This window comes from Pipistrellus kuhlii, unplaced genomic scaffold, assembly GCF_014108245.1.
Source record: "Pipistrellus kuhlii isolate mPipKuh1 unplaced genomic scaffold, mPipKuh1.p scaffold_m20_p_77, whole genome shotgun sequence".
NCBI classification, from domain to species: Eukaryota; Metazoa; Chordata; class Mammalia; order Chiroptera; family Vespertilionidae; genus Pipistrellus; species Pipistrellus kuhlii.
The window spans coordinates 320,398-343,311 of NW_023425581.1; the positions used below are offsets into that span (position 1 = coordinate 320,398).

A 22,914-nucleotide genomic window follows, 5' to 3' on the forward strand; every position below is an offset into this window, starting at 1 on the left:
GCTATGCACGCGGCGGCGGCGGCGGGGAGGCGGGGCCTCGCCCTCCGCTCGCCCGGCCCCGTTAGTTCCCCAACTTCCCCGCGCCGTCACCCGCTCGGCGGCCGGCAGCCAGGGGCCCGGGAAATGGCCCGCTCACGGCGGGGGCGCGGGGACGGGGTCCCAGCCCGGAGCCCGGCGGGGAGGCGGCCGCCGCCGCGCACATTTCGGAGGGAGCGCGGCGAGGGGAGGGGCTCGGTGTTGGGAAGCGCGTGCTCGGAGGCCTCCGGGTCCCGCGGGCGCTGAGCTGGGCTCCGGTCCGCAGGCGGCACACCGGGGCCTCGCCCCGCGGCCCCGGAGAGGCGGCCTGAGCCCGCGCCCGGGCGGCGGCTCGCGGTCCGGCCCGGCGGCCGCTCCGGGCAGCGGCCTGGCGGGCGCTCCGGGCGCCTCCCGGGACCAGAGTGACGGCCGGGCTCGCGGGCTGCGGGGCCGGCTCCCTCCCCCCGCCCCCTCTCCCCCGGAACCCGCGCTCCCGCCGGGCTCGCCCCCCCGCCGGCCGGCGCTGCGGAGGGCGGGGCGCGCCTATCCAGGTTGCGGGGCGGCGCCCGGGGCTCGGGCGGGCGGGCGGCGGCGCGGCGGGCGCGGAGGCCGGCGCCGCGCATCCAGGTTCCCGGGCGGCGCGCGCGCCCCGCGCTCGGCATGGCGGGCGGCGGCGCGCAGGCGGCGGGGCGGCGCCGGGCGGCGTAGGCAGGTTCCGGGGCCCGGCCCGCTCCCCGCCCCCTGTGTTGTCGCCTCTCCCTCTCGCGCTGCACTTCACGGGGCGAACATGGCGCACAGCTGTCGGTGGCGCTTCCCCGCCCGGCCCGGGACCACCGGGGGCGGCGGCGGCGGGGGGCGCCGGGGCCTGGGGGGCGCCCCGCGCCAGCGCGTGCCGGCCCTGCTGCTCCCGCCCGGGCCCGCGGGCGGCGGCGCGGCCGGGGCGCCCCCCTCCCCCGCGGCCGCGGCGGCGGGAAGCGGCGGGGCCGCGGCTGCGGTGGGAGCGGCCGCCGCCTCGGCAGCCCCCGCGGCGCCCGCCGCGTCCTCGGCGCCGTCCGCGCCCGCGGCCCCCGCCGGGCCGGCGCTGCTCCGGGTGGGCCCCGGCTTCGACGCGGCGCTGCAGGTCTCGGCCGCCATCGGCACCAACCTGCGCCGGTTCCGGGCGGTGTTTGGGGAGAGCGGCGGGGGAGGCGGCAGCGGAGAGGTAAGGGGCGCGGAGCCCCGGCCCGGGCCCGCCTCTGCGGGCCTCCCCCCCACGGGCCGGGAGCATCCCGACCGGGGGACCAGCCTGGGCCCGGCCACGGCCTCCCGTGGCGCGGCCCCAACGCGGGCTCCCGGCGCCACCCCGGGTCCGAGCCATCTGGCCGAGGGCGCTCCGCCCGCCCGCCCTCCCTCCCCGGACCCTTGCCCAGATGCCTGGCTCGGACCCCTCGCCCGGGCTCCCCATCCTGGGCCTGAGCCCCCCTCCCTTCCCCAGATTACCTCATCCGAGCCAGATCCTCCTCCCTCCTCCCGGGGACCGGTCCCCGCCCGCCGCCCGCCTCCCTCCGGCAGATGTTCCGCTCGGGGCCGCTCTTCTCGCAGCATCCTCCGGGGGCGGCCTCCTGCCCGGGGGCCGATGCCCTCCGCACACCCTGCCCCCCAAAGCTGCCGGACCTCCCTGCTGAGCCCCTCCATCCCGCCCGGTCCCCGCTCCGGCCACTCCCCCTTCCCTCGCCTCCACCCGCACCCCCCGCTCGCAGGTAGCTGCTGCCCCCGCCCCTGCCCCCCGCCCCCCCCCCCGCACGGGCCGCCTTGCACAGCCAGCACCCCGCTTTCCCCTCGCCGCGCTGGGCTCCCGCCGGCGGCCGCAGGGCTGCTCTGCCCCCTCCGCCCCGTCCTCCCTGGGGAGGCCTGTCCTCTCGGCGGGAAACACCCCTGTCCCAGGCCCAGAGCTGCCCCCCTGCCCCGGGGAGGCGGCCTGTGCGGGAGGCGTCTGGGCTCGGCGGCACCTTCCCCGGGGACGCAGCTGCCCCCCCCCCCCCCGGGCGCTGGGCAGCAGCCTCGCTGGCTCCCCCGGCCGCTCCCCCCACGTTTCTCACTGACCACCTTGTCCTGCCGTCCGGGCGGCGGGGGGCGCGGGCTGGGCGCAGAGGAGAGAGGGACAGCTTTCCCTTAGTGTGCGGGGGGTTCCGTCGGGAAGGGGGCTGTGGAGCACGGTTATTCCTCAGGAAGACAGGGCTCTCCCAGTCACGCCCTTGCCCTTCCCATTGGGACGAGGTGAGGATGGGTGCTTGGTGAGGTTTCTCAGCCTCCCAGCAAAATGGAAAGTGGCCTGGGAGGGGAAGTTGAGTTCAGGGTCAGCCAGGGCCTTAGGCATTTGTTTTCCATTGGCTGCAGGAGGGGCTGAGGTGGGGGTGCGGGATGCTAGGAGGAAGAGCAGTTGCTAGGGGCTCCACGAAGGAGGCATGGGGTGTGCTGCTCTGAGTGTTTCTGATTGAAACAGAAAGGGAAAGATAACCAGGCATTTCCTGCCGGCCCGCCGTTGGGGCGCACAGAGGATCCTGGGCTGTGCCTGCACCCCTCCAGCTTTCCACAGCGCCGGGAGGAGACCCCAGATACCCGGCCCCTCCCTGCCAGGAGCTGGCCTTTTCCAGCCGGCAGTCTCCCTGCCTCCGTTTAAAAGTCCTTTCTGAGGCGGCTGACGGGAGGCTGAGCGCAGCGCCTGTGATGGAGCGGAGGACATGATGGGGGCGTGTTCCTTGCTATGTGGCTGGCTGGCTCCCTCCCCTGCCTCTGCTCTCCACCTCCGTCCCCAGCCTGCAGAAGGCAGCTGTAGGCAGCAGGGTTGCTTGAGACTTATTTGTTGGTTGCTGTAGATGACTATTTTTTTTTTGAAAGGCCAATTCTGTATTTTTTAAGCTAACAACACAGATCCCATGTAGTTGGAGAACCAAAGGCCTCATACATGACAAAAAGACTGAACCGTTCAGGTTACTTGCATGGAGTTGGTGCTTAAATGTGAGTTGATTTTGCTTTTCTAAAAGATACAGCAGCAAAAAAAAAAAAAAAAAAAAAAAAAAAGACATTTCATTTACCTGCTTATTTTCAAAATGGGGATTGCCGGGTTATTGTGGAGTTTTAACCCATATGTGCGCATGATAAGAAGTCCCTAACAGGAGAAGTCGGTCTGTTGTACAGCCCTGGGCAGCCTTCCCCTCCTGCTCAGCACGCTCATGTGTTTTGCACAGAAGGACCACGTTCACATTCCAAATGTCGCCACATACTCAAAAGCAGTTTTACAGGACCGTTCCCAACGATGGCATTTTAAGAGACTGGCGAGAAAGAGCCACCTGGATTCAGGGACCTAATGTCTGGGCACCAGGCTATTCCATCCCTCGGTCTTCGGACACCTTTCCCGGCTTCCGGGCCGTCCGCACCTGCTGGCAGCGCGGCCGCGGCGCCGGGAGGGGGCTGCTCGGGACCCGGGCATTACAAAAAGCGCTTTCGTGTCAGGCAGGCTTTTGCCCGAACAGCAGTTGCTGCTTCGTTCTGAGAGAGTCGCTGCTTACTCAGACCCTCTTTCTCGCAGGGCTGAAATGAGCTGTCTGGGGAAGCTTGTGTGTGAGGAGGCAGTCTCGGACGGCCGGTGGTTTGGGTTAGCGCTCAGCCCTGGTCTGGTTTCTCACTGACCCGTCTCATGCTGTCCTTTGACCTGGTCTTGGCGGGGTAGAACAGGCGTTTGGTTACAGGGTCTTACGGATCAGTGGTGAGGCTCCCACGGGTTAGGAGCTCCCTGCGCGCCCTCGTAGAGACCCCGGTTGGAATCCTCACAGCTCTGTCCTGTGCTGCAGGCAGGAACACGTGGCTTGTGGCCCGGGAATCAGGACTGTGACTTGGTCACCACGAAACCGAGCTTCATGCTCAGAGAACTGGAGAGCTGGAGTGGGTGAGGAACAGCTTCCAGGTCGCTCCCGTGTGAACCCCGTTAGCCGGGAGCCGTCCTCCGCCTCCAGGAGCTCTCTGAGCGGCTACAGAGTTCTGAGGACCACGAGCTGTCAGAGCCGGATTGTTTAAAAAACATGGGTGTTGCTGGTCTCCTGTTCTGGCTTTCTGTATGACAACTAGGAAGCAGCATTAAAGTTTGATTTTCTTAAAAATATATTTTTGTTGATTTCAGAGAAGGGAGAAGGAGAGAGATAGAAACAGCAATAAGAATCATTGATGGGCCGAAGCCGGTGTGGCTCAGTGGATAGAGCATCAGTCTGCAGACTGAAGGGTCCCAGGTTCGATTCTGGTCAAGGGCATGTACCTTGGTTGCGGACACATCCCCAGTGGAGGGTGTGCAGGAGGCAGCTGGTCAATATTTCTAACTCTATCCCTCTCCCTTCCTCTCTGAAGGAAAAAAAAAATATATATATATATATATATACATATATATATATATATATATATATACACACACACACACACACACACACACACACACACACACTTTAAAAAGAACCATTGATTGGTTGCCTCCTGCATACCCCCCGCCCCGCGCGCGCGCCCCCCCCCCCCCCCCAATAGAGCCCACAGCCCGGGCATGTGCCCTGACAGGAATTGAACTGTGACCTCCTGGTTCATAGGTGGATGCTCCGCTCCGTCCGGGCCAGGCATAAAGTTTGGTTTGGTTGAGCGCTGTCGTGCAGGAATCCCGGTCATGCTGTTGGGCCTTCTTTGCCGCCTCCCAGAGGCAGCCCGTGGCCCTGCGGCTGTCGCAGGCGGTGATGTCCCTCGGCTCTGCCATCCAAGTACATAGGGCACGTCTCCGCCAGCTGGAAGTGGGGCTGCTTTGACATAAACCCCAGAAATGGCTCATCGGCTACCAATCTCTGTGTAGTAACGTCATAATTCAATCACTTTCCCTACCACCTCACAGAACGTTAAAAGCAAACTTTCCACCTGCTCATAAATCCGGCAGTCTGGTTAGAAGTCAGGGAGCGGAGTAGCTGATGTGCTGACACACGCACCCAAAGGCGGGATCGGTGCGGCGCCCGCTGGTGTGCGTGCTCCCGTTTGAGAGGCCGAGGGCGCTCGGGCTGGGCTCCGCAGAGGGGGGCTCTGCAGTGGGAGACTGTGGCTTCCTCCCTGTTTGTCGGGCGATGGAGCCCGGCAGTAGACCCATGCGGGGCAGGAGGAAGGGGCGCGGGGCCCGGCGGGCGGCGGGCAGGGGCAGGGCTCTCGCACTCAGCTCCTGTGCAGTCAGGCAGGCAGGCTCGGGTTTTCCCCTCAGACTCTGACCTGTGAAATGAAAGGTGAGCTTCATCTATCAGCTCATCAGTCCTTCTCTACGCCAGTGTTCTGATTCTTCCATTATGTTAATTTTTTGGTCAGGTCAGAATTTCTTATTCTGAGTTTATTTAGAGTCAGAGTCAGGGAGTCTCTTTTTTCCCTCTTGTTTTTAAATACATTTTTATTGATTTCGGAGAGGAAGGGAGAGAGAGAGAAATATCAATGATGAGAGAATCATTGATCAGCTGCTTCCTGCACGCCCCCTTCTGGACATTGAGCCTGCAACTCGGGCAAATGACCTTGACCGGAATCAAACCCGAGACCCCTTAGTCTGCAGGCCAAGTTCTCTCCACTGAGCCACACTGGTTAGGGCTTTGGTTATTTCTAATGTCAGATTGTACACTTGCTTACTTAGCTGGCATCATTGGGAGGGGGAATGTCAACTTGGTAGGGAAGTTTTCATTGTATGAACAAAATATAAGGACTTACCTGTGTGGAAAAAGTTCGTGGCCGAAGTTGACCGATTTTAATTATAAGATAAATGAAGATCAGATTTTAAAAACAATTCATCTGGTGTCAGAGCCCCTCTTGTTTGGCTACCTTTGTTCTCCTGTCTCAGTTGTGGTTCCTGGTTCGAAGGGGCAGCTGTTTTCAGGGCGGTGCCGAGTCCCTCTGGTGTGCGCCTCCCTTTCCGACGGAAGGATGAATCCGGAGGGATGGATGTGTCTGAGCCCGGTGACAGCACGGCTCTGGCCGCGCTGCTGTGCTCCAGGAGGTGGCGCTCTGGGCGGTCTGCGAGCATCTCCCTCCCTGAGAACCGTGGTGTTCACCTGCTGTAGGATGACCTCAAGGCACAGCTCCCCAGGAAGCCATTATCCACAAAACCGTGATTCATCTTCTGCCTGGGAGTTGGGAAGAGAAAGCAGCCCGTCCTGACTCAGCTCTCCTCTGCCGCTGCCTGGAGCTCTGGCCGCCGAGCTGTGCAGACTCGGCCGCTGCCTCGGGGCTCTGCCTGTTCCCGGGCCTCACACACTCCCCGGCCTCTCCGGAGACCGTGTCTAATTGTAGGTCTCCTCATTAAAGACTCTGTGCCTGCCCACATTCCACTGGTGTTGGCACGGAGCTTCACACTGACTTCTGTCTAGATCTAACTGGGGGCCTGCTGGTCACTGTCCATCCTGCCGGTGAGAGCCCAGGGCTCAGCCTGTGGGAAGGCTGTCACTTTGGGGAGGAGTCTTCTCGGCTTGCTGGGAGGGAACCTTCTTTCGTATGCATGCGTCATTTCCGGGGGTAAGAAAGTTCAGTTACTCTGACCGGTGGCATCTACATTCTAATAGGATTCCGAACCCTCTAGGCACTGGTAGGAAAGAGGAAGCTAAACAGTTCACTGTTAAAAAGTATTTGGGTCTCACATAGGTTGTTTTTAAAGCTTGGTGAGTAAAACCTCATCTGGAGTAAATCGCAGACTTGTGATTTTTGTGGACCGTAGGCAGTGAGGACAATCCATCAATGAAATATTGTTTGCTCCTACCGAAGCCGGTTTGGCTCAGTGGTAGAGCGTTGGCCTGCGGACTGAAAGGTCTCAAGTTCGATTCCAGTCAAGGACATGTACATTGGTTGCGGGCACATCCCCAGTAGGGGGTGTGCAAGAGGCAGCTGGTCGATGTTTCTCTCTCATCGTTTCTATCTCTCTCTCTCTCTATCTCTCTCCCTTCCTCTCTGTAAAAAATCAATAAAGTATATATATATATATATATTTTTTTTTTTTTAAAGAAATATTGCTTGCTCCTAAAAATAAATAGTGTCAGGTTTTAAAACATAGACTGGATGAAAGTTAACTGAGATTTGAATGACTTTTTGATTAGAAAATTCTTCGGGCAGTTCTAGAATTTCTGAACTCTTGTAGGCTCCAGTATTTCTTGGGAAGTCCAGGAATTGGAGAGGCTTCTGGAGTAGGTTCGGAACAGGTGAAAAGGTGTTCTGGAAAAGGGAGCTTCACTTTGTTATTGTGTCAGCGCTCAGGGCACAGCCTGCCTTCAGTGGTCGCTGGGCGGCGGGAGGTGCACCTTCTCAGAAAGGGGTCCTGGTGCCTTCACCTAGCCCAGTGGGCCCTCGGTCGCAGGGAGATGGGGCAGGAGACAAAGGCCGCTTTTCTGTTCTGGTCGTTTCCCTGGCTGTGAGGAAGGGTGCCTTCCAGAGAGCGGGTTTATGGCCTCTAATGGCTGGCTTTTATGAGGGTGGAGGGTGGGTGCCCTGGGCCGAGGGGGGTTATGCCAGGAACGGAGAGGGGAAGGGGTCTTTTGTCAGTCTCCTCATTTCCCGCCTCTTAGGAAGCCCGAGGACATGCAGACACATCCCATAAAGTGGTTCTTTATGTTTCAGAGAGGATGAGCTGCTCCTCGGACCGGCCGGAGACATCCATACTGCCCTGCTAAATATTTCAGGCCGCCTCGCTGTCAGGTTACAGCGGGGAGCTCTCCAGGCGCTGGCTTTTCAGACCCTGAAGGAGGATGTCAGGGTGTGACTTGCCGTCGTTTTGGGTGACATACATTCTCTCCCAGGATTAGTACAGAACTTGTCAGAGGCCGGGCGTGGTTCAACTTTTCAGATGTGGAATGTACTACCCTAATGAGTTTTAACAGTTAAAGATAGAAACGTAAGAGTTAGCTGACAGTGTGAAAATTCCCCTTGTTTGAAATGAGTGGTTGCTTCTCTGTTTGACAAATAAACGGAGGGGGTTTCCCCAGAGCTCACCTGGAATCGCCGTGGCGCTGCCTGTGCGGAGCCCGTAGCATCTCTCCGAGGCCTTTCCTCTTGGAGCTGCGGTTCTCCCGCACCTCGCTGTTCTCTTGCATTTCTGGCTTTGTATTTGGTGGGAAGTTGGGGTGTGGACTTGCTGCTGGCTTTCACAGTGAGAAATGTGACCCTCCAGCACGCGGCTGTCTTAGTCACCCTTGCACCATGCCTTGCACCCATGCTTAGCATCATTTCTTACTTACGGCATTACAGGAACTGTGGCTTTCTGTCTTAAACTAGGAGAGTGATGCTACTTATGAGGAATGTTTTGGGAGAATTTTTTTTCAATGTTTTGGGAGAAATTAATCACAAATATCTGTAATATCTATACTGAGCGGAATGAATATTCCCATGTGCCTATATTCAAATTCTGTTTCTCCCTGGGTGTTAATGAGTTTTTAGATCAAACACAATGTGTACCATTGTCCCTAGATTATTACCTTTAATAGTAAACAGTGAAACCGTGTGGATAGCATCTCTTTAAGCTCAGTTAACGAGGAAATCCTTTTGTAATCTCTCCAGCCAGGATTTCTTATTTATGCATATATAAACACGTTTGCAAAGGAAGGGAGACTCGTTATCTAATCTGCAATAGTGTGAGATAGTACAGCACTGTGGGCTAACAGATCTGTTAAAATCCGGGCTCTGCGGGTAGACTGCCTGGGTTCGGATCCTGGCTCCACCATTTATTAGTTGAATGATCTTTGAAAAATTTCTTAGCCTCTTGTGCTTCGGTTTCTTCATTTGTAAATTACCAGCAATCATGCTTAATGAGATTATTGTGAAACTCAATTGAGATTATGCATGCAAAGTACTTAGCATTTTGCCTGGTGGTAGAAACCCTCATTATTATTAGGATTCAGAGATTGAAGTAACATGAATGCTACAATCTTTTTTACCAAGATAACTGGTTTTCATGACTTTGAGGTATACATATAGACCTACTTGAGTGCTATGATCATGACTTTAGAATCGTCTCTTTTTTTTCTTTTTTTTTTTTTAATCCTCACCTGAGGATCTGGCGGATTTCCCCCCATTGATTTCTGGAGTGGAAGGCAGGGGGGGGGGGGGTGATGAACTGGTTGCCTCCCACTCATGCCCCTACCTGCAACTGAGATACATGCCCTTGATTAGGAATCGAGCCCAGGACCCTTCTGTCCCGTAGGCTGATGCTCTAACTAGTTAGCCAAACCAGATAGGGCTAAAATGTTCTTTTTTTCCTTTTTAATATATTTTTATTGACTTCAGAGAGGAAGAGAGAGGAAAAGAGACATCAATGATGAGAGAGAATCACTGATCAGCTGCCTCCTACTTGCTCCCCACTGGGGATCACCCCAGCACGTGCCCTGACCGGGAATCGAACCGTGACCTCCTGGTTCATAGGCAGACGCTCAACCGCTGAGCCACTCTGGTCGGGCTTACAATGTTCTTGATTTTAGTCTGAGGATTAAGTCATCAGTAAGCTAGAAGCACAGTGAAGGCCAGCCATTCACCTTGGTAACTGTACATTGATGTTCAACTAGAGCCGTGGTCAGCAAACTGCGGCTCGAGAGCCACATGCGGCTCTCTGGCCCCTAGGGTGTGGCTCTTCCACAAAATACCATGGCCTGGGTGAGTCTGTTTCGAAGAAGTGACATTAAAAGAAGTTGAAGTTAAAAAAATTTGGCTCTCAAAAGAAATTTCAATCGTCGTACGGTTGATATTTGGCTCTGTTGACTACTGAGTTTGCCGCCCACTGAACTAAAGCATAATTAGAGATCAGGCCAAAGGGGAGGAGAAGGAACGAGGCCGTGGGTAGGAAGACAGTACCCCGAGGATGCTCCTGGTTTACGATGGCGGGCGCCGGGCTGGGTTCCCAGGGTTTGGGTCCCCAGGTTTAGACCCGTTCGTCTGGACCTGGGAACCATTTGACATTTGTTCTCAGGTTTCTGCTTGGGGAGAGTAAGTCTACAGAGACCGATGCAATTAGCAGGGTAATTACAGAGGAAATGCTAAGTTGTGGGTTACAATTTCTGGGGGTTGGAACTTAATTTGAGAAAAATAACCACAAATAGAATAGACAAAAACATTAAAGTTTTATAATTTCCAATTTCAGTTAATATTCACTATGATTATTTTTTAAAATATATTTTTTATTTCAGAAAGGAAGGGAATGAGCGAGAGAGATAGAGACATCAATGATGAGAGAGTACCATTGACCGGCTGCCTCCTGGGATCGAGCCCTCAACCTGGGCATGTGCCCTTGACTTGAATCGAACCTGGGACCCGTCAGTCCGCAGGCTGTCACTATGCACTGAGCCAGACCAACTAGGGCAGTATTCACTATTAGATTAATTCCAGATATGTAGCGTAGTGGTTAGACATTTGTATAACTTAAGAAGTGATCCCCACAATGAATCTAATTCCCTCTCTGACACCATAAACAGTTATTATTCCCCATATTCCCTGTGCTGTGCTTTACATCCCCACAGGTTACGGTTTAAGAGTAACGAGCAGAGGGCAGTATGCATAAGAAGGAAAAACACAGTTCTGCTTTATCTCTCCAAGGAAAGGTTTGCTAAAATACTTCATACGCTGTCCTTACAGAGGAAGGAACCGGGCAGACAGTTCAACATTTTCCTTACGTCGTGTGGCCAGCGAGTGGCTGAGCTGGGCTTCAAATCCAGACGAGCGTTTACGTGAACGCTCATTCATCTTCTCTGCGCTGTCTTCACCCCCTCTCCCCGCCCTGCCCCCGCCGCCCCACACTGCCCCGCACAGCCCACACCGCCCCGCACCCGCACCCGCACCCGCACCGCACAGCCCGCCCTGCACCGCCCCGCAGTCTGAGCTTTCCCGGGTTAGGGAGTGTTTATGTAACCGCCATGCCTTTCTGCTTTGCTGGCCTGCTTTAACTGTCCGTGCCTTCTGCATGGATTGTTCCCGTCATCTGCTGCCTCCTTTTCCCTGTGTGCACTGTTACTCATGGTTTTCCTAAATTCACATCTGATTATGTCACTTCCCTCTTAAAATCCTTGACTTCTCACTGAATATAAAATAGGATTTAAAATGATGAGCCCCTCAGAGTCTCGTGGCCTACACTCGTCCATTTGAACATTATCTTTTGAACATGTTCACATTTATGTGCTTCCATCCTGTGGGATTGCCAGTGGATGTGGCCTCCACCCCTGGTCCCTGCTTCACACCTGCGGAGCCTCTGCCTTACAGCGTTTCCCATCGCGCCCTGTTCTGCTCCTTTCGTTTTCGTGACTCAGCTCAGATCCACAGATCCCAACCCTCCTATGACGTTTTTACAGATACCACTTCTGGTGGAAATGCAACTTCCCATTTCCGGTTTGTTTGCTTGCTTGTTTGCTTGTTTTTGGTACTTTATGGCTACCCTTAAAATATTTTCTCCAGGATACTTTTCTTTCTTTTTTAAAAAGTTGGTTTTTAGAGAGGGAGGAAAAGAGACATCGATGTGAGAGGCGTTGATTGATATGAGAGACATTGATCAGTTGCCCGAGGGGAGGGATCCCACTCGAACCCACAACCTTCTCGTGCACAGCAGATCGCTCCAACCCACCAAGCCACACGGGCCAGGGCTCCAGGATATTTTATGTTGTAAATACTTCTTATTTTATCTGTTGTTCCTCCATTAAGTTGTGATTTCTTTTAAGACCATTTTTAAGTCATTTATTCAATATGTTTTATGTTGTTTACAATGGTGACGTTTCATATAGTTATCAGAGAATGTTGACTTGGAAAATGATATAGTTAACAACTTTTAAGAATACATTGCAGCCGAAACCGGTTTGGCTCAGTGGATAGAGCATCGGCTGGCGGACTGAAAGGTCCCAGGTTCGATTCCGGTCAAGGGCATGTACCTTGGTTGCAGGCACATACCCAGTAGGAGGTGTGCAAAGGTAGCTGATCAATGTTTCTCTCTCATCGATGTTTCTAACTCTCTATCCCTCTCTGTAAAAAAATCAATAAAATATTTTTTTTAAAAGAATACATTGCAAGGACATACTAATATCACTTATTAATGTTGTACAAGTCTATTAGCAGGATAATTTTTATTAGTGTGTTTTTAGAGAGAAGAAGGAGGGACAGAGAGACAGAAACATTAATGAGAGGGACATCTTCCACTGGCTGCCTCCTGCACTGGGGATCAAGCCTGCAACCCGGGCATGTTCCTGGGTCAACACTTAATACCCTGTTTCCCCGAAAATAAGACAGTGTCTTATATTAATTTTTTCTCCCAAAGTTGCGCTAGGTCTTATTTTCAGGGGATGTCTTATCTTTCCATGCACTAGGTCTTATTTTCGGAGGATGTCTTATTTTCGGGGAAACATGGTAGCTGAGCCACATTGGCCGGGCAGCAGGATAATTTTGAGAAAAAAATGTGTTTGCTTTTTTTTTATTTCAGAGAGAGAGAAAGAGAATCAGTTCGTTGTTACACTTACTAGGCACTCAGTGGGTGCTTCTTGTGCCCTGACCAGGGATCAAACCTGTGACCTTGCTCTAACCACCTGACTACCAGGCCCCGGTGAGACATTTTTAAAAAGTAGTGAACTGACAAGTATCAGAGGGAAGTCTTAGCGCCATGTCAGGGCATTTGTAAAAATGCTGGTAGGGTTGTAAAGTGACGCCGCGGTGCAGGGTGGGATGGCACGTTCTCACCAGTAACCTGGCACCGTCCTGGGGGGCAGCCTCCATCTCTAGGTTCCTTGGCTTAAATGGGACGAGGACACGGGAGGGGGACTCAGGAGACCCAAGACGCTCTCTGATTGGGAGTCGGTCCTAGGAGGGAAGGTTGGAGAACGGAAGGGTGAGAGGCAGCTTCATAACTTCAAAAAGCATGAGTGGACCCGTTGTCAGCTCCACTGACAATGGAATCAGCGAGAAATGGGTGTGAACTAAAGCGGAGGGTAGCTGTGTACTGACTACTGTCGTTGTCAAATTTTACCATTTTCTCTGGAGGGGAACTTTTCAAGCATAGTCCTGTCTGTGTGTGTCCGACATGAATGCCCTTTCCCGCTCACTTCCCACCTGCGAGTCAGTAAGCATGTTTCATTCAGATCTCAGAGGGCACGGGCCCGGTTTTCTCCTTTGTGATGTCACCCGAGGGGTCCTTGGCTGCCTAAGAACTATTTATTCGAATTGTCAGCTTATGGCAGTAATGAACTTTCAGTAGTAAATGCCAGAGAAATGCTATGAAATGATTTTATAGTGGTTTTGTAGGTTTCAGCAAATGGGCTAAGAGAGAAATCCCACACATTAAGAGAAACCAGGGAAAATCAGTGTGGTTCAATACAGGAAACAGGTCCGCACATGGAGCTTTTATGTCCTTCCTCGCTGTAGTTCAGAGAGAGGCGCTTCGGAATATTGCCGTTAGGTTCTCGCTGCTTGGGCGCCGGTGACCTTCCCACCTGCAGCCGTGCTTCCTGAGGCTGCGAGGCCTCTCCCTGGCTCCGCGGCCGTGGAGGAGCCCAGAGGCTGGCTTGCAGAGCGCATTTCCTGTGCAGTCAGACTGAAACGGGGAGGGGTCATTCATATCGGTTACCAAAGGCTGGGCAGACTGCTGTACACACAACTTGTTTATTACCAACTCTTCCTTCTAAAACCTTGATTGGGTTATTGCAGTTTTAGGACCTTTTAACTTAGTACTGGAATTGTGAGGAAATTCCTTCTATTGGTGATTTGGTACTTCGTTTATTTAAGCTTATTTACATACTAGGGGCCCAGAGCACAGATTCGTGCACCTTGCAAGGAACTGTGGGCCGCAAGGCTGCAGCGGGCAGAGGGTAGGTCTCGGCCCATCCTCCACGCCCCCGCCCGGCCCCTCCTGCTGCAGCCCTGGTCCCCTGTCCGCCGGCAGCCCTCTCCCGCTGCCACTGCTCCCATGCTCACACCGCTCACTGTGTGGAGCTATTGGGGCCTGTGCCAGCAGTGCATGTGAGAGGCAGCTACCAGCCCCGATTGCCCCTCAGGAGCAGGGGAAGATGGAGGAGCCAAACAGTCAGGGATGGCACCAGCAGTGGGTGCAAGCAGGGCCGGTGCCGGCAGCAGGTGCGAGCACGGGCAGGATGATGGTGCATGGGAGCAAAGAATTTTCAGAAATCACAGAGGCTGGCCCGATGGCAGCACCCGGAGCCCGCGTTGGCCTGGTGCCCCACTCACCTGCTTCACCATCTTGCCATGGCCAACACCTCCATGTGCGTGCTCTGCCACCTGCTGCCAATGCCCGCCATGTTCCATGCACACCCCCTGATGGTCAGCACACGTCATAGAAACCAGTTGTTAGGCTGTTCTGCTGTTCATCTATTTGCATATTAGGGCTTTCTATGTATAATGAATATTTTCTAAGTTTTATTGGAGGAAATGCTATTCACTCTTAACCAATCTCATCCAATGGAGTTTGAAGGATTGTTACAGGAATTCTGCAAGTGATGCAGAGTGAGGGCAGCTGGCTCCCTGATTGTAAAACTGGCTGTTATTTGGGAAACTCTGGGATTGGAATATAAAAGATTCAGACTTTTCTATAACATAATTGCTAGTCACACAGGTATAATTCAGAAAGCAGAAAATGACTCTTACAGTTCTTTAATTTACTGACAGACTAGTGATGGAGTAAAAGAAAAACTATCAAGGACTCTCATGCAGGCTTCTCAGAATGGGGTGGCAACTTCCAGCTCTGACTTGGAAGTCAGAAGAAAGTCCGTTGGTTTTTCGAGATATTAAGAACATAGCCCTAGCTGGTTTGGCTAAGTGGATTGACTGTCTGCCTGCAGACTGAAGGGTCCTGGGCTCAATCAGGGCACATGCCCGGGTTGTGGGCTCCATCCCTCCTGTCATGCAGGAGGCAGCCAATCAGTGATTCTCTCTCATCATTGATGTTTCTATCTCTCTCTCCCTCTTCCTTCTCTAATATAAAAAATAGTAACAATAAATTTAAAAAGGAACATGAAATTTCCCAGCTCATACATTGAACATTAATTCCTAAAACATATTAGGTCGAAATTGTGTTGGCTGATGTGCAGCTTTGTTTTGTTTGCAACGGGAGCGTTACTTCTGTCATCGAACTTCCCGTGGCTCCTGCAGAAAACGGACTGCTGGCCGATACCTGCTCACCTCAGGGGAAAGTGGATTCCTCGGGATTGCTCTCGTTGCTATGTCATTCGACAGCTCCTCTCCCCGAAGGAAAGATGCAATCTAAGTTTTGCTCCAAGATAACAACAGGCTGGGAGGAGAAAGAAGTCTATAGTCGAACCTCAGAGTTGAATGAACGCATAGGGCAAGATGAAGTCAGCTACCTAACGTTGGCATGTGGGGGATCGGAGCCTCTGACAGTAAAAGGACTTCCTGGAAACAGTGCCGTGTTTGTTTAGCTTCCCAGCCTGGCAGGTGGAGCTGGGCGTTTGTGCTGCTTTCCTCTTACACCGGGAAGAACGCCTGTGAAGGCGATAGACTGGCTTAGGCTCGGAACCTGGGGGTCTGCACCGTGCTTGCATTTTTTGGTTTTTCAGGGTCTGTATGGCTTTCTGTCTGATGGAGGGAGTTTATTTTGCTGTTTCTTTTTCCCAAGACAAATGAGCAGCGTTCAGCTACCCCTCCGAAGCAGGCTGGGCGCAGCACACCTGCCAGTTGCTTAGCTGTGTGAGCATTTCTGCTTGTTCTCGCTGACCTGGAGTGAGGTGAGGGGCATGTGAGAGTTCTAGGTATAATTCAGTTAAACATTTGAAAACACAGCATTCTTGTGTAGGTGAAAATCTTACCAACCGTTACTGAAGAACGGTGTATTGACTTTGTTTAATCCTAGGTGACTTGGGTTGTCATTTCTCAATAGCAGGCAGGAATTATATTGAAAACAGGTTAGCCCTCCCTGGTGTGGCTCAGTGGATAAAATGTCGGCTTGCAGACTGGAGTGTCCTGGGTTCGATTCCAGTCAAGGGCACATGCCTGGGTTGCAGACTCGATCCCCAGGAGGATCGTGCAGAAGACAGTTGATCAAAGATTCTCTCTCATCATTGATGTTTCTATCTCTCCCTCTTCCTTCCTCTCTGAAATCAATAAAAATATATTTTAAAAACTAATAAAGCAGTTTAAATCTCTTCCTATCTGTTATGCAAACAGCCATTGTCCTTTTTGATGTTAGTTCAATAACTGCATAACTTTCTTGAGCATTTGGGTTTCAAAACTCTCTTGGCTTAAGAAGTTTGTCTCTTGGTGTCTGTATATTTGACAATGCTTGACTGTATTATACTTTTCCCTTCTTACAGATTCAACCGCATTATTGTTATATTCCACTTTTTGGAAATGATACAGATGCTACTATATTTTCTTTTAAAACAATGATGGTCCAGCTGATGTGGCTTAATGGTTGAGCATCGACCTATGAACCAGAAGGTCACTGTTCAATTCTTGGTCAGGGCACATGCCGGATTGCAGGCTTGATCCCCAGTGTGGGGTGTGCAGGAGGCAGCCCATCAATGATACTCTCTCATCAGTGATGCTTCTCTCTCTCCCTCTTCCTCTCGGAAATCAATAAATATATATTTAAGGACAAATGATGTGAGAGTGCTTACAGAGAAGCTGGTCTTCCCCGATGTGGCTTCATAAAGAGAGCCCTCTACAAAGTACGAAGTGGGATGGACAGCTGTAACTCATCTCCCAGTGCGCATCTTGTGTGCCAGGTGATGCCCGCGTGCGGGGCGTCGGCATTGCCCACGGCCCTTCCCGACGGGAAGTTACTGTGTGATTCCTGTCCTCCAAGCTCATCCTAAAACATAGCGCCGCTGTGAGTCCTGAAGTTACAATGCTTTGCAAGGTACTTGGGAAGGGAACGTTAACAGTCGGCCTCGGGAGCATTTATGTAGGACTCCTTGCTGCATTACTGAGTCTTGGGCAGTTATACCAAGTGTAACATGAATCAAGATAGTTTTATGGTCTTAAGGTGTCAACCGTCCCTTCCTCTACAAGGGAACTAGGTGCCATCATCCTCTGCTGCTTCTACAACCTCCTCTGTATCTGGATCCACACCTCAGCTACTCAGGCTTATCTGCAATTACCTCTCCCACATCGCCTTCCTCCAGCTGGGTTGGTCTCATCAACATATAAAACTTTCTTTGAGTACTTTTATTGATTTCAGAGAGGAAGGGAGAGGGAGAGAGAGAAACATCAATGATGACAGAGAATGGATCGGCTGCCTCCTGCACACCCCACTCTGGGGATGGAGCCCACAATGCAGGCGTGTGCCCTGACTGGGAATCGAACCCTAACTTCCTGGTTCATAGGTTGACGCTCAGCCACTGAGCCATGCTGGCCGGGCTCCAATCCTTCTTTTTAAACATCCTTGACCCCATGTCCTCTAGCTACTACCCAATTTTCTGCAGCTTTTGGAAATGCTGTCCACTCCCCCTGCGGCTCCTGTCCTCAGCCCTCCAGCTGGGCTGTACTCCCGGCCACGGAGCAATCCCTTCTCCGTATCCACATGGCCTCTGGCCGCCTGGATACATGTCCCCAGTCCTCCTCCCAGGGACCACACTTCTTGAACCGCTTCCCTTGGGTTCTGTAACCCGCACTTCACTGCCTTTTTCTTTCTCTGCTTCCGCATTCCCAGCGTCCGTGTGGCTCCCCTGCTTGCTGCTGCGCAGGTCCTCGCAGTGGCCGCCGAGGACTGTCACTCTGGCCCTGGCGGCTGCTTGTAGGCCCGGGCTCGGGAACCCAGTGGCTGCCTGACATTTCCATTTGGCCGATGGTGACGGGTCAGCGGGTACTGAGATTATTGTGGGCCAGGCAGTATTCTGAGTCCTTCCCGTGGCGTATTCACCTGATCTGACCGCCCTCCGCGGCGGCCGCTGCTCTTCCCGGGCCGGGCACAGGAGCGCCGGGAAGCGCCTGGACAGCAGTAGGCGTCAGGCTGCGCGCCTTCACAGCCTCGTCTTCCGCTCACTCCTTATTTTGGAACCACTTTGCTGCTTACCCAGTTGCTCAGGAGGAAATTGAAGCGTCATCCTTGATTTCTCATTCACATTCCGAATAGCCCGTCAGCAGTGTTTCTACGCGCCCACCGCCCCTGTCCACCGCCCCAGGCTTAGCGGGAGCATCTCTTGGCTCCTGGGCGTCTGCTGTGTTCTTACCTCTAATGGCTCTTCTCACAGCAACTGTTCCTCCAGGAGGGAAGCACCGACCTGCCACCCTTCACACTTCCATGGGGGCTTTTTTTTCTGCAGTGGCTCTCCTGGCCCTTTTCCTTAGCTGGGTCAGTTAGCTCTGCTGTGCTTCTGCATCCATTCCTCTGGCATAGCAGCTATCATAAGACATATGTCATATGTGATTTATTCACCTGTTGCTGATAGACCACCAGGTCCGTAAGGCAGAAACAGCCTTTTATCTGTTTGTCCCTTCACCCTGAGGCAGAGTCACAGACTACGTGAGTGAATGGGTCTGGTCTGTCCAGCCGGAGCATGCTCTGTGCATTCTTCACAGTGACAGTCACGTTGTCCAGTTCTTTGGAGCCCATAGAATATTCTTGCTTACGCTCTGTCGTGGAACGCTGTGCTCGTCGGGCAGTGCTGTGAGGGAAGGTGTGCGGTCAGTGGCGGTGTGGGCCAGTTCTTAGGAGGAGTTAGATGTGCAGCACCTGCCGCCTCAGGGCGCCGGGGCCGTGATGTGCGCACAGCACCAGACATGCTTTAATTGGGGTTCTTTCTGTTGTTTTCGGTAGACATTTTGCAGTCGTCTTTGATTTCTAGGAAAGTCTGTAAGTCCTCTGCAATCCAGAACTGGTGCCTTGTTACTAAGTCTTTCCAGTGTTTCAAGTGGGTGATGGGCCCTAACCGGTTGGGCTCAGTGGATAGAGCGTCTGCCTGTGGACTGGGAGGTCCCAGGTTTGATTTTGGTGAGGGGCATGTACCTTGGTTGCAGGTGCATCACCAGTGGGAGGACGGGGGTGCAGGAGGCAGCTGATTGATGTTTCTCTCTCATCAATGTTTCTAATTCTATCCCTCTCCCTTCCTCTCTGTAAAAAATCAATAAAAATATATTAAAAAATAAAGGGGGTGATGGAGAGGCAGGGAAGGCTTCAGCGTCAGCACCTCTCCCAGCACTGCGTTCCCAGCGCCACTCCCTGGCTCTTCGTGACAGTGGTAGGGCTCTTACCTCTGGCGATGGGAGTTCTGCGCTAGGAGAGGGAAGGCTCGCAGCTCTGTGAGGCTCTGAGTTTGGCTAACCCATCTGGTTGTGTGAGCAGTGGGCACTTATTATTTTAAGCATGTTTCAGTAAGTCACCTGATAATGTTTAGAGTGAAAAGAAAGTTCTTGGGTGGAAACACCGTCTTTGTTGACTGCTTACTCTTATTTAAGTGCAAGACCATAGGGAACGCGCTCCTGGCGTGCTGTTTGGAAAGCAGAGAACTGGTGAACTCGACACGCTGGCGGCGTGGGCTAGGTTACTGTGGGCAGCTCAGCGATGGCTGCTCTGGAGCGCACGCAATCAGGACCATGGAGTGAGTGACAGCCAGTGACAGTGAACGAGAGAAAGGTACTCACTGTGGTCGCTGATGATAAACACAGCCACATGGACCTCTTCTATTTCCTTTACAGATTATGATTTTTTTCTTTAAATTCTCACCCGAGGATAGGTTTTCATTGATTTTAGAAAGAGAGAGGGAGAGAGAGAAACATTAAGAGAAAACATACACCACAAGTGCCCAACCGGGGACCAAACCTGCAGCTTTTTGGTGTCGGTGATCACACTCCACCTCACTGAGCCAGACTGGTCTTTTACTGCCTCGCTATTGGTCACCGTGAGCATGGCTGATAGGACTGTCTCTCGTTGCAGCACTTGGAGCAGGAAGTTCGTGCGCTCAGCAGTGCAGCCCCCTGGAAAGAGGTGGGAGGTCCTCAGATGTCTCCGAAATGCATGCCTTAGCAGGTGTTCCATGAGGATAGGATGATGCAGGGAAAGAATGAATCAAAGCAGATATTTTAAGGGTCTGAAGACAGACATCATCTTTCTTTAACGGTAGCCGAAAGAATAGCAGAGTTTGAACTGCAGGCGGTTTATTTGATTATTTTAAATGGCTGTATCAATAGTTTTAAGCTGTAACTATTGTGGAAGGAAGTCCATTCGGACCTGATCTCAGGGGAGCCCTTTGGCCCTCAGGACTTGAGTTCATAGGACGGCAGTGTGGATAGTTTCTTAGTTTCCTACATGAGTTTACATCAATCATGTAATTTCCCTAATTCGTTATATTTACTCAGGACTGCACTCCAATGATGAAATTAAGATGTGGAAGTAGTGAGTGACGTGACTGATGTCACTGAACCTGCGAGCGCAGACTAAGGCCGCAGGCAGGCCTTCACTCTCAGGTGTCCTGTGCAATAGCCGGCAGATGGGGCTGCCCCTCCAAATCTCACACACTGCTGTTTTGGTGTTTTGGTTTGTTTTGTTTTTTTACTGCATCTGAGGCAATTTACCATGGCCTATTTTATTTGTCTTTTTTTTCTCAAAGTACATGTTAGGATTACTATTTTAAATAGTACTTTTAAAAATATTTTTTGTTGATTTTTTTTTTTTAAGAGAGAGAGGGAGAGAGAAACTTTGATGTGAGCGATTGAAGCATTGACTGGCTGCCTCCTGCATGCCCGATACCCAGAATAACGCCTGTAACCCTGCCATGTTCCTGACAGGAAACCGAACCGGCAATCTTTCAGGACATGAGATGATGCCACACTGCACGGGGCCCAAAAATACATTTTAAAAATTAACAATATGGAACTTCCATAATTGTGAAGAGATTTTTGGATTGATTGTTTTGTGAGTTTGGACTTTTTTTTTATAATGTTGTATCTTACAAGGGTAATCTTAAAATCATTCAAGAAATGCTTTTGGGATGAAGCCTAGATTGCCCTAACTTGTTTTAAGATGAAAACAGAGGGGGTTTTTTCTTATTCACAAATGATGTTTAAATAAGAGTTTACTTTAAATTTTAAAGATTAAAGAAGAGATTGTGTAAAAAGTACTTTAGTATGCCTTAAATTGAGGTTTCTTAGAATTATAATATTGATACTGTACAAAGAAATCTCTTTGAAGAGGATAATTGTCGTTTTTTCTTAAATAAATACTTCAATAATTTTAACAGTCTAAGAGCAAGAACCTTTTACGATTCTAAAGAGAATGGTCTCTCTGTTGCATTATATCTCAAGTCTTAACCTCAAACGTTTGCTCTTTATTTTTTAAATATATATTTTTATTGATTTTTTACAGAGAGGAAGGGAGAAGGATAGAGAGTTAGAAATATCGATGAGAGAGAATCATCAATCAGCTGCCTCCTGCACACCCCCTACTAGGGATGCGCCCGCAACCAATGTACATGCCCTTGATCGGAATTGAACCGGGGACCTTTCAGTCCACAGGCAAACGCTCTATCCACTGAACCAAACCGGTTTTGGCAAACTTTTGTTCTTTAAAAAAGCTTTTAAATTTAAGAACCAAACCTGCTAATTTGCCTAAAGGTTGGTGTATCTTTTCCTCTGCTCCTGGTTAGTAAGTGGTAAACAGACTTGCATTGGACACAGGGAACCAGCTTCAGAGAACCGCCAGGTGTGGCCACGTGCGTGTGGTCTCTGCTCCGGAGAGGACAGTTTGGGTGCTCATGGTTGGGACTTCCTTTGGGGCTTATCAATATACATTGGAGTTTCAAGAATATCTGCCTTTCAGTCCTGATTTTGCTCTTGTTTTGTGTGGATTTTGTTTCTGGAATTAGAAATTCTTTCTCATTTCTCTCTAGAAGGAACTCTTATTCTCGGAATCAGTGAATTTCTATTCATTAGTATGTCTAAATAGATCATCTTTTGTGAGAACTAGTTCAAAATAGATTCAATCCTTGGTATTTATTTTCTTAAAGGCAAGTTAAAAATTGGAAGTGAGAAGTTTTTGCCATTTCTAGGTAGAACTGAGAGTAAGATGCTTTCCTGCATTCTTTCTGAATGAATCTCACCACCATGTGGTCACTTCAGATCGCTCTCCTAGATGCTGCTGCCCACCATTACGTCTCTCATCACAGGACATTTAAAACGATGCACAAGTGCACGCTGAGAATCACTGGATCTCACGTGAACAGAAAGCACAGCTGGAGTCCGTTCCTGAGTTAAGGAACTGACGATTGTGGCAACTTCAGTCTCTATTAATATTGAGTAAACCAGAGAGTGTGACATTATGTTACTCCTTCTATGTTTGTAGATTTAACTACTTGTTGAAGATATTTGTCTTATTGGGGCTATTTCTGCCATTGTATTGACTTGATTACTCAAATTTAAATAGATCTTTAATTGTTTTGGGCTGCATCTATAGTTTGAAATGTAGGACTGTCTCTTGGGTCCTGTGCACAGAGCTGGTATGTCCCGGCATTGCTCAGTTCACGCAGCTCCCATTGGTCTGTAATGAAGCTGAAATGCCTGGGTCCATTTATTGCAACAACAGCTATTTTAAATATCCATGTGAATGATGATGATTAATATATAAAGGCTAACTTTCAAAATTGTTTTTGTCTCCTCTGGGCATTTCTTGTAAGGTTTGTTCACATTCATGTTTTGGTTTCTGACTTTAAAATAATTTTCCTTTGTTGTAGGATGAGCAGTTCTTAGGTTTTGGCTCAGATGAAGAAGTCAGAGTACGAAGTCCCACCAGGTCTCCTTCAGGTACGGCGGAGCATGCGCATGGCGCCTGTGCGTTTTGTTTGTGAAGAGACTGTGGCTTCCCTAGCCTTCTGTGCATGGAAAGGATGGCCTTAATACGAGGGTTCGGAGGTAAACCTTCCTCTTCCCTCCCCCTCAGTAACAGGCTGTGTAACCACCTCTTTC

The 22,914-nt window shown here is 51.5% G+C and overlaps 1 protein-coding gene across 12 annotated transcripts in view; it reads left to right on the forward strand.

Annotated features, from left to right (window-relative positions):
• Nucleotides 1–698: 698 nt before the first annotated feature.
• Nucleotides 699–22,914, forward strand: part of KMT2A (lysine methyltransferase 2A) — a 90,911-nt gene continuing 68,695 nt past the window's right edge. For 2 of the 12 annotated variants that reach the window (XM_045576200.1, XM_045576198.1), the window contains exons 1-3: nt 705–1,216; nt 2,914–3,012; nt 22,683–22,752. In XM_045576200.1, the coding sequence (XP_045432156.1) occupies nt 803–1,216; nt 2,914–3,012; nt 22,683–22,752 (583 nt within the window). In that variant the 5' untranslated portion in view covers nt 705–802. Of the gene's footprint in view, nt 1,217–2,913; nt 3,013–22,682; nt 22,753–22,914 lie in introns of all 12 variants that reach the window. The other 10 variants (XM_045576199.1, XM_036423084.2, XR_006740604.1 and 7 more) reach the window with 9 other exon arrangements.